This window comes from Anoplolepis gracilipes, chromosome 2, assembly GCF_047496725.1.
Source record: "Anoplolepis gracilipes chromosome 2, ASM4749672v1, whole genome shotgun sequence".
Classification (NCBI taxonomy): domain Eukaryota; kingdom Metazoa; phylum Arthropoda; class Insecta; order Hymenoptera; family Formicidae; genus Anoplolepis; species Anoplolepis gracilipes.
Genome location: NC_132971.1, coordinates 16,118,772 through 16,131,032, shown reverse-complemented (window position 1 = coordinate 16,131,032; position 12,261 = coordinate 16,118,772). Strand labels below are relative to the sequence as shown.

Below are 12,261 nucleotides of genomic sequence, written 5' to 3'. Positions count from 1 at the left end.
TGCCGTATTTTAGATGAAAACGCCATGATGACTTTTGTTAATGGAGAAAAGCGCAATTATATGAAAACATCATAGTGTCAAAAATATCTTGTCGTAAATATCGATGTTTTTCTCGTAATTTTTATTAAATATTTAAATTTGACGTAAATTTTCGCTAAGTTTAGTTCTTTTTTAATTATTATCTTGTAAAATATCGAATTTTTAACGAATGGAATTTTCTACGTGAATATAACAGCCGTGACGAAAGAGAGATTTCGTTCTCATCTGAAAATTTGCCTGTTTATATTATATTAATGTAACTATATTTCTGGAATAAAAATTAAATTTTTATTATCATAAAATAAACAATGTGTATTCGCGTAATATCCAAATCCAAGTTGAAATGGTATTAGGAAATTTATGGAACCTTGCAAATGGCAAGGGAGTCATTTTCTCTGTGTCGATGATAAAAATATAAGTTTGTACCACCTTTCACACCTGTTTACCATTCGTTCTGTTTACTATACGATAGTGTGTGCCGCGAGTGCCGTAAAATAAAATTCAGCCATCGGCAACACGTAACAAATCAGTAGGTCACCTGTATATTCGCTCTGCTTCGGCAATATCGAATACAACAATAATCAGACACGTATAACCTCTTGGGGATCCCTGTATTTTCTCCCTTTCGCCAGTTATGAATATTCTGAGAAGAGAGAGCAGGAGCACAGTGGAAACGAGAAAGAGAATAGAAAATAGGAGAGGGGACAAAGGGAAGAGTATTAACCGACAATATATCGCTTTTGCCACGCGATATACCCGGCGTGTGCATAAATGTCAGGTGCATTAACGATAACGCTCGATATTCGGCCGCAGGTCTCCGTGTCGGAGGAGGGTGAGGACAAGGGACCAATTTGCCCCCCACTTCCAGCGCAATATCAACCAGCCGCCTACAGCACCACGACGCCGCAATTGCACAAAACCGTCACGGATTACACCGGTTGGTACCAACATTAAAAGACGTACGCTCTAACAATAAGTATTTCTTCGTTCGCGTCCACACTTTAGTCGTTCCATTCATTGGGTTACGCTCGTTAAGGTACATGTGCCACACGAATACACACGTCTATCTGAAGAGTCTATCGTTCAGATTCAATTGTCAATAAAGATGCTCAAGAGAAAATCGATGAATCCATCATCGAACTCGAAAACTTCTTTCGAACGTCCAATGTTAAACTTTAAAAATTTGCTCCATTAATTTTATCAGTAATACAAAAGTTCCTATTTTTATTGTTTCTTATTATACTTTTTTATATAAAGATATAATAAATTATATTATAGTCTATAATTATTATATTATTATATTTTTTATATATAATATTATTATTTTTTTATTATATTTTGTCTTACATTTAAATATTTATATTATTACATTTTTTGTACATTCACTTTTACTTCTTCGAAATATTTAGTCACTCCCCGGTATTTTCCCGATGATTGGCGATCTATTATATATTACTGATCCGCGCTTATCGATTACGTTCAATTTCGTGGAAGACATTTTCACTTCCCGTATCCGTCGACTTCGACATGGATAGTTTCGCATTATCGCGGAAATTCTAACGGGCTGTCCCGAGTGACGGTCAAGCCGAGGTTTCGAATCTCTGTGCTTCTGGTTTCGCCGCGGCTACACGACGTAGTTGGAATAGTCGACAAACTATTCCGTTGCGTCTTGTAGTTGGCACAGCTTGCTGGACAGAGCGGCCAGCCACAGTCTGCAGAGAAACTGTTTGCCGCGACCTTGTTTAGTCGAATTAGAAACCGGGATCTTTGATCAATTAACTGAAGCAACAGTACTGCCACTCATTGCCAGATTGAATTTCATTTTTCAGTTTCTGCAAATGTCACAAGTTTTGCACGACTAAGTCTGAATGCGCGTGAGAAACGATACCTGTAGCAATAATACTGTAATAAATTGGAATAGAGAGACTAATTCTCTCTCTACTCGTTGCCGGCGAGTTTGCAAAAGTACTTTATTCGCTACAGTTGGCTCACGAGTTTCGCAATACTACTTTGAGAGTCTAGTTAAAAAATGGTAACGATTTCGCGAGACTTTGAAACTCGATGCGAAAGAATGAAAAGACGGTGCGGGTGGCAATTTCTTTCAGTCGACGGCTAGCTATGATTATATTTTTAACTTTGACGAATTTCTCGATTTTTTCCACTTTACATCGCCGCTCTCACCGACAGGGATCACCGAGGTACAGCCGATTATTCCGCTCTTGCTTAACTCGACGATCAATCTTGCCAGGCCAATTCCGGCGGTCCAAGAATATCCGTCTAACCCGCCGCCCATACCACCTCCGCCGGAAAAGTATTACGCCAGTACGGAGATCTGTAAGGTGAGTCGCAAAAATGTACGGTAGACATGCGATCCGGGCCGATTAAGTCTTCCTGTAGCATTAATGCCGGGTACTTCGGACGCGAAACTGTGTCAAACGCCGTCTCGTGACCGTCGGATCTCCGTCACGATCGCCGAAAGGGGAGGCAACCTTGTAAAGCCGGCTACTGGAGCTTATGTAAATCACGAGGTTAATTCGAATATTATACCGCTTGACTTTTCAATTTTCGTTCTTATGCCAATCTAAATGTACGCGCGATATTTTTGCTAGAGTGATAAAGCGCAATGTGAAATTGTTAGAGATATATTGTTGATATTACGCATTGAATAATTTTTTATAGAAGTTACTTGAAACAGTATTTGTAAATTTTTCTTAACATTGAAATATCTCTTTACAAAGACCGGAATATATAACGAATTATACATTATACATATACTGCATAAAATATATTTCGATAATGTATACTATTCGATCAATTTCGATCTAATTTCGTTTTCAACGATACTTGTTTACTCTGCACAATACATATGCACGACGCAAAATACTTTATCCTGTGAATTATGAGGATTAATGACCGAAAAGCGAGAAAACAACGGTGCACTATCAATCATAACTACCGCGAAGAAAACGTCTTTCGTGGGCATACACAAATTATAGAGCGATAATATAAAGAGGGAGTGGTTATTGATTATGGTAGTTCCGTGAGACGTACATGTATTTTTGTTTGATTATACTATCAGATCCGATCAATTTATAGAAACGTCAAATTTAGTGAAACAGATACATCTCTTGCTCGCATGATTACATTTCATATTATTTTACCACTGTTTTAGCATATTTATAATGCGACATATTTTTTATAATACACATATTAGGCTAGATATATTTCTTCATTGTTGTGCATGAAACTTTATGTATGTACCTTGTAAAGCACGTACTCAGAAACTAATCTCATCTTGAATTTATATTATCCTTTTTATTTATTCTTTTTGAAATATTTTTTAAGAAGAAAAAATATTTACATTTATTTATTTGTGATAGTAAATTTTTTTATATTTTTGGATGAATTTTATATTTGATGAAATAAAAGTAAAAATATTTGCTTTGAATATCGAACTCGTTCACATATCAGTAATCGATGAAAAACGATGATTATTTTCAATTCGCATGTATCTGTCATCTCAGAGTCCTCTACCACCACTGCCACCCTCGCCAACACCGAGCACGCCACCTCCGATGAGCGCAAAAGCCTCTAGCAGTGTGACTAGTTATAGTCCGGAAGATATGCTCACAGAAGAAGAAGAGGAAATACCGGAGTGTATTCTCGATTTTCCGCGAGAGAAACTCAACATTGTTGAAAATCTCGGCTGTGGATACTTCGGCGATGTTCATCTCTGCGAAGTCGATAGGTTTCCTGGATATGATGAGATCTTTAGAAATACTTCCAGCGATTTGGTTGTTGTTAAATCTTTGAAACCAGGATCTTCCGATACTCTCAGGTAAGGATCATTTTTAAACATTAAATTTTATAAATTTTCTTCGATTTAAATAAATAATTGCCCGCTTTCTACATACAAGATTTAAAATAATTTCGCCTTTTCGTGAAATATTATCTTTTTTATATTATGAAAAATTTTATTATTTTTCATAATCTAATAAATATTTGCTTTTTGTATTACATAAATAACTTGATAACTTGATAATGAATAATGTTAATAATAATTACTACAACGTTATATAATAGCATATTATATAACATTTTTTATACAATAGCGTGTGATTCTTTACATCTAGTACAATTTTACCTATTAATATAATAACGAATCCGCGCATTGACTAATTATAATTTTGCACTTTGACTAATATCGCGCTAAATGCATTGAACTATTTCAATTTACTTTTTAGTAAACGTATGCTGTACTAAGCTTTGATCCTCGTAAGATAACCACTCTTATATTGAATAAAAGTAAAAAAAAATGAAAGCGCACACACAATATATATATATATATATATAGATCCATAGATCAGACGATAAAAAATTATTCCAATAGATTATAGAGCGCCGCATTTAATGGCATAATTCAATAAGCGGCACAAAGTGATTTCGAATGTAATGACATGCGCATTAAGTAGATGCGGCCGGATAATGCGAAAGAGCTTTAAGCGATCGATGATTGGCATATAATCGAATAGCTCGTCCATGTGCGTTCACGTCAATGTAATTTTTCATGAAGCAACGCACATTCTCTAATGTCTTTAGAAAATTGAAAACACAAAAACTTTCGTATTAATATTATCGATCGGTGATATGAAATATTTGTCAATATAATTGTGTTTACGCTGAATATTATTTATAAACAGTATTTACATAATTTTTAATATTCTGTCCTAAATCCACTATTATATAACCTACTTATTAAATCAGCGTATATACGCTATGCGCAGTTTTATCCCCGCCTTTTTCAAAGGATTATTTCAAAATTAGTAATCACTGATTACAGTAATATCGTGCACGCAAAATGTTTAATTGTATTGAACAGAATTTATTTATATGTATGTATGAGAAAGCTATATATTATATATACATATATACAGTATAGTAATTATACAAATATTACAAATTGTTGCAATTTATCACGTTATACATTATACGTAATTCTATGTGTAATATCAGTTTTTGTTTTATTTCGTAGCATTATTTTTATTATAAGATTTATGATTTATTTCAGAAGAATATTCCAATTTATATATACGAACGAAAGTCCTCGCAACTCGACCATGGCTACTATATCAATCAATAAAAGACTTTCTTTTATTACATTTGCGATGCCGCTATAGTAACGTTTTGTTCTTCGGACGATTGCGATTTTCACTCGCGGAATAGGCCGATACAGATGGAAACAGGCGCCGGAGCGTGTCGTACCGGATTCGCCGGCCTCCGACGCGTTGTCGTTGCAGTAGCGAAAGGATGATCCCCGCAGACAGGATCACGGATGGCATTGTCTACAAAACACATTTCGCCGACTGGGAAAAGCCCGCGGAATCCGTGTCGTCGCGAAAAGCGGATGCAACTCATGTTAGAGCACAATCGTCCTCGGCCTTTATCCTTTTCTACATCCGTCCTTCTGTCGGCTACGACATTCCGGAAAAGTCTGTCAATCCAACTGTCCTGATAGATTTTTTCGTTTCTTGATTCTATTTCGCTCTCCTGACAATTGAATTTTTCGATACAACCAAGAAAATGTCGCCTCGATATTTTCGATTAAATGATTTTATGTCGTGAGCGCGTATTTTATAAATATCAAATAATTCGGCAGTTTAATGTGACTTTCCAAAATTAATGCGAGTGTATATACATGGTTGTGTTTTCTGATTTACGAAATACGTATTTTGTCAATGGACCTTGATGAAAATATGTATATGTATTCGAAATTAATTCGCGTTTATTTTTTAACATAAAAGCATACTCATCTATGCAAATACGCGTTTGAAAAGAAAAGTTTCAACAAAAAGATGCAAATTTTTGAATTAATAATTGCACAAATATCTTACTTTGTGCCACATAATGTTTATTTTATTCATACCTGAATCAAATTGATTATTCGACTACAAAATAATAGATTAGCTTCATTAATATTACATGTAATACATTTCCTTTGTAATGCTTTACGATATTAGGAATATTATATAATATTACGGCTATTTTACGAGCATCAAAAACTCAAAAAGGTAAATCCATAGATTTCAATTTTAACGCAATACGTCCAACTCTTATCGATCGATTACATAAAACATCTAATATTTTATTTCATCTCGTTCTATATTTTCTACACTCAACAGAATTTATTTACTTATTACTATACACCTAGTGAAATAGTACGGTGCTTTCGTCTTTATTCTCACACTATAGTCTTGCTGGTAAGTGCCCTCTTTTCCTTCGCGCTTCCGCATCACTTCTTTCCATTCCTTCTTCTTCGCGAGACGACAAACTCTCGAAAAGCAAGTGAGCAATACCAGAACAGAATACCTGCATTACTTTCGGCGCACATACACAACACACATATTCAATACTCCTGTGCGCACGCGAGCATCTATAAAGATATTACCTACTTTTGGATGCTTCATGTGTTTTCCAGGATAGAATTTCAACAGGAAGCAAAGAGGCTGGTGCGACTCGCCGATCGAAATGTTGCGCGGTTACTTGGTGCCAGCCTCGAGAATGATCCCATGTGTATCGTATTGGAAAACGGAGAGTACGGAGATTTAAATCAATACCTGCAGAGTCACATCGCTGAAACATCGAACCTACACACGGCCAAAACGCTCAGGTACGATAAACATAATATTTTTTTTAACTTTTTGATTTTTGCCTTTGATTTTAATTAATTAGTTTATAATTTTTTAATTTTATAATTTTTACTTATGATTTTAATTAATTAATATTATTAATTCTTAAACACGCACAATTGGGGACGCGAATCACCGAAAATTATATTCTCATCTTAAGAATATTTTACTTATCTTTATAATATCTTTGTCTAAAATAAGCACCGAAAGGATCCTTTTAGTTTAAGAGAGAAATCGTTTAAAAAGAATAGTGTCAGATATTTTTAACGAAATATGTAAGAACATATAATGAATGGGATATTTTCTTACCATTATATTATTTAATATTTGGGATGATGAATTCTAATGATAATAAAAAACAATTTTACAAATAGGCATTTACTATTTATTAAAACTTTTACAAGTTTTATAATTTTTACTTAATTTTACTTAATTTATAAATAAGATATTTTAAAAAAACATCATGTAAAAAAGAAAATACCTTTATTTATTAAGAATATATATTAAGAGAGCTTATAAAGTACATTTTAAGAATACAATTTTTTCGGTGAAGTGATATTTTATATTTTTTTAAAATATCTTATTTATAAATTAAGTAAAATTAAGTTCATTATATGTTCTTACATATTTCGTTAAAAATATCTGACACTATTCTTTTTAAAGGATTTCTCTCTTAAACTAAAAGGATCCTTCCGGTGCTTATTTTATATGATGTTTTCATATAATAATCGCCACTATCTTGTCAACAATCACATAACATTGTACTTTAGATAAAGTATATTTCATTATCAAGAATACCATAATAGGCCTCGGTTGTCCATAAATACAAGCCATTATACGTTTTTGAGAGATCGTTTGGGAATTCGATTCGCACGCGACCAGAGGTATATAACGAAAAATGCATATGTATCGCGGGTACGGTTGTTATTCGAGTAATTAACATAATTTAATGTGAGCACAAATTTGATATTGTGGTACGGAATAATTTGTAACATTGATACCATCGCATCATTTTAAAAGCGATGCATTATCAATGTCCGCTTTAACGCACACTGCCAATTGGCATTACAACACTCGAAGTAAATATCATCCGAAATAGATATTATACAATTATGCAATCATCATTCTGACATAAAATCAATGAACCATATTTCGATATGTCCTAAATTTTGCTTTGATATCATTCTCGTATTTCCGAATAAGTTGTAATGCTCACATTACATAGAATCATCTTCACTATTATTGATAATAAATTAATGAGATAAATTCATTTCATTAATTAACAATACAATATATGATATTTGCATTAGTGGACTAATCTGATTAGACAAATAAAAATTCATTAATGAGATTACGTGCAATAATTATAGAATCCCTTTATCGAGATTTCTAATTAGAAATTACTAATATTTTATAATATCGCGGAAGCGTATGGAATATACGAGGAATAATTTGCATGATGAATGACTATTTTATACGTTACCATAAATGAACGACGAAAGCATTCGAGCATCGCCACAATAGGCGTCCCGGTCGAACGCGATCGTGCAAATTTTTGTTTTATTCTGTCGCCACGGAGAACGTCAGTTCCAATCATGTCCGGAGGGCGCGTGAAAACGCACGATTGCCAGGACTACGTGGAAAGTACTCGAAATACGAGAAATCGGCTGAAAATGAGAGGTGAGCGACGGAGAGGATCATCGGTGCTCGTGACAGGTGTCGGCGGAGCGTGTTTTCCCGCGCGTTTTCAGCTTTTGCGCGAGATGAAGCAGCCGCCGGAGATCTCGCTTTGTTCCCATCGAGTGCCGCGGAAAACATCGATGCATAGGATATTCAATAATTCGCGTGTATATGCAATGCGAATAGAATATTCCACAATCATAGTCGTGAACGCGATAGTTTATTATATTCTTTTTTTTTTGTTTTTTTTTTTTTTTTGAAACATTTTATCGTACACTTTTTATGTTGTCTCACGTATGCGAATTTATTTTTTTGGTTTTAACAATCCTTAATGTAGATATCATTGCGAAACAGCTGCTGTTAATCGAGATACATACATATGTGCACATTTCCCGTATATAATTTTTAAAAAGATCCATAATACTAAAATCGCTTGCGCGAATCACCCGCATCCATGCGATTTAATTGCGCGCGGCTCTGAAATGTTGGCGCATTTGAATAACTTGCGTTTAACAGCCACATCTGCGGCAGTATTCCCGAAGTGGTTAATTAAATTGTCAACATATACACTGTGTCGTTCATAAACGAAGTCGTTTTCATTTATTTTCACTAGTCGTCTTTTTAATTACAGCCAATTGTCGCGCGAACGAATCTAATATTCAAGATCGACAGAATAGCTGAGCTTTTAATACGCTTTCTAGACCGAATCACATTTCGTTGACGTTGCAAATGAAGTTTTAAAATGCGACGCTAAATCGTCCAGAAAATTTTTACACGGCGCAATATTAGATGTCTCTCACGCTTCGTTAATAATTTACGTATTTTCTGTAACTTTATTATATTAGACAATTAAATATAATTTATTTAATTAAATTCTTATCTTCTCATGTCATACGTAAATTGGATATATTTGATTTGACTTCAATATTTTTGCTAAGAAAAGATTAGCTGCAAACTAATGTTATTAATATTAATGTTACGAAGTAAATTTATATAAATAAATGATTACAATGAATAAATTATTACATTCTCATATTATAATAGTATGCTTAATATTTCAATTTTTCAAACGGACGTTTTTATTCAATGTGGTGAGCAAAATAAAAATATTGACGTATCGATCAATCGAATTTATATAGATTTTTGTTGTAACTTTTATTTTATACATTATTGCTCATATATTTGGCATATATGATGTACACGTTCATGTCGTAACAACGTTAAACGTAGCAGGACGACACGCTACCATCAAAACGACTCTATCGGCGTATCTCTCGCAGAAATACCACGCAGGGTCGTTCCGTAAATGGTTTGCGCTCTATATACGTACCAGGAGTGTAAATAGTGAAAACGTATCTACCTACCTACCTACCTACCTACCTACGTTTTGAGCGAACGAACGTAAACGCTTAATCGTAACTAACGCGTACGCTTGTCGCACTTTTGGTCCAATTTTTAAATTCGATTATCAAAAAATAGAAATAATACGCGCAAAAGCGGATTTGTTTTTCTTTAGGAAAGAGATTTTTGTAATTTTTCAGCTTTAATCGAGACAAGTAGGAAATATTAAAAACTTAATATAGTCAAAGTCAACATAAAGGAAAAAGTGCACAAATATTTTTTTACTTTAAAAATTTTCATTCCTCAAATTACGAAAGGCAATATATGTATATATTTTCATGTATGAAAGAAGAGAGTTCGACAAGTTTAATTTGAAACGTTAGACTTTTATTTTTTATAAAGTAGTTCAAGTGAACAACGAAAATATTTTATTTTATTTGCATTTTAAAAATGTCGTTCGACTACTATGGTCATTGAGTTAGCATTGAACATCCACCATTTGTGGCGCTACCGCTATAACGTCTCGTCTATGTATGCTGAGGAGTTTCTGCGAGTAAACTTCACGACATATAACCGACCTGTTCTTCGTGTTGCAGTTTCGGCACATTGGTTTACATGGCCACGCAAATAGCATCTGGCATGAAGTATCTTGAGGAAATGGACTTCGTGCATCGGGACCTTGCTACGAGGTAAGCTTACGTTGCTTCCCATAAGTTGCTTTGAGCGTTTGCTCATTAATGAGCCAGTTGTTGTTTGCCGTATTATGGGTTTGCTGTTTCGTAAGCAAAACTAAACGCACGTACAACAGACAACCAGTCAGTCTTTTTCGTAATATATACATCACAGCGCAAATATATCCTGACAGTGAGAATAAAACGATAGATATCATCGACAATTTTTTTTATGCTGCTGCAATAAATATACTAGAAAACAATATTTATAAAAATTTTTACTTTTTAGATATAATTTCTTATACATCGAAAGATTAAAAAAACTTAGCAAAGAGTGTTCCTTATTTGTATATTTGGAATTACAATAATTATACTTTCATGAAATAATTATAAAATGACGTAACAAAAATTCAGTATATTCGATTAAAATATAGCTCCCGTATAGCTTTTGTGTTTGAAAATTCATTAAATTCCGTTGATCTTAAATTTCGAAAAGAACGTTTTAATCTCTGTTTGTAACGTTTCACAATGATTGCTGAATGGAATCGTTTCACGCATCAAACAAACAAACAAACAAACAAACAAACAAATGCATACTATATTTGGTCTTTCTGTAAGCGTACGAAAGCATGCCTTCAGGCATTACGATACGATTGCTTTATTATAGTGATCGATTGTATCTCCCTCTTTCTAGTGTCTCTATATACATACCTAACGATTTTGCTTGCCCCTAAACTGCTTTTCCAACCTGTGTGCGATTTGGAAACTCTTGAACCCTTGAGCGCCGGCAGCGCGGCACGACAACCAATACCGTAGAGCTATTAAAAGCGAGGGAATGGAGGGATAGAAAGAAGCCGGAGGGGTTCGGATCACGTGTTCGAATTATTAACTCTAATCGTGAACCTTAATTATTGTGCCCCTTGGCGCGATCGTTGTCGCGACAGCAACGAGGGTACAAGAAGTCAGGCAAAAGGAGTGAAATTCATTTGTGATTTGTAGAAAAGTGTAGTGTATTTGAGATATTTGTCTTTATAATGCAACTAAAAAAGTTACTTATCATTTTTTAACAGCTTGGATACATTATTCTTCACTTAGTTCATAATTCTCTTTAATTAAATAATTTTAATTAAATTCAGGATAAACAGTTTTATTACATTAGGAACAATGACATACACATTGAATTATCAAACTTTTAGAATTGTATTATATAAGTGGAGAATACCATTTAGTTGTTAAAAATAATTAATTTTTTTTTTTCATTTGTATCACGATCGCTAATATCAAATAAACTACTATATGAAATATATTTAATTTAACCAGCTCTATGTATTTTCGTAATTTACACAAGCAAGTTTTACTAAAATTTTATTTCGTCACAACAAAATGCATAATAATCAAAATTATAAGAGTGGCCTTAATATATATATATTTATGTGATTTTAAAAAATCGTGATTGCATTTGGATATATAAGAAAGCAAAAAAAAAAGTCGAGCCGACAAGCAATATTTTTACGGTGTCAAAAACCTGCCAGTAAATTTGACAGAGAGCTTCCAGACGTTGACAACAAAAGTACTGTGTATTGGGTCACGTAAAATAAAAGCGTCGCTACTAAACCATCCCTGCATCAGTGAGCCATTACCCTTTTACCATGGAACGCGATAAACGACGAGGTTTACGCGCAAATCAGCGCGAAACTTTGAACAACCGTCGTTTTCCACATGCTCGCAACTATCCTACATTCATGAGCTGCTTAAACGCGAGCTTGCAAACAAAACTGCAAGATACGATCTCATACATCAACTATATAACTGCAACATTCTGTTAATTACTTTATCCGTCATAA

The 12,261-nt window shown here is 33.9% G+C and overlaps 1 protein-coding gene across 3 annotated transcripts in view; it reads left to right on the top strand.

Annotated features, from left to right (window-relative positions):
- The window catches only part of Ddr (discoidin domain-containing receptor 2), a 179,264-nt gene that overhangs the window by 155,992 nt on the left and 11,011 nt on the right, over positions 1–12,261 (top strand). For all 3 annotated transcript variants that reach the window (XM_072909085.1, XM_072909076.1, XM_072909096.1), the window contains 5 exons: positions 853–976; positions 2,227–2,378; positions 3,564–3,877; positions 6,515–6,706; positions 10,343–10,435. In XM_072909085.1, the coding sequence (XP_072765186.1) occupies positions 853–976; positions 2,227–2,378; positions 3,564–3,877; positions 6,515–6,706; positions 10,343–10,435 (875 nt within the window). The remainder of the gene's footprint in view (positions 1–852; positions 977–2,226; positions 2,379–3,563; positions 3,878–6,514; positions 6,707–10,342; positions 10,436–12,261) is intronic.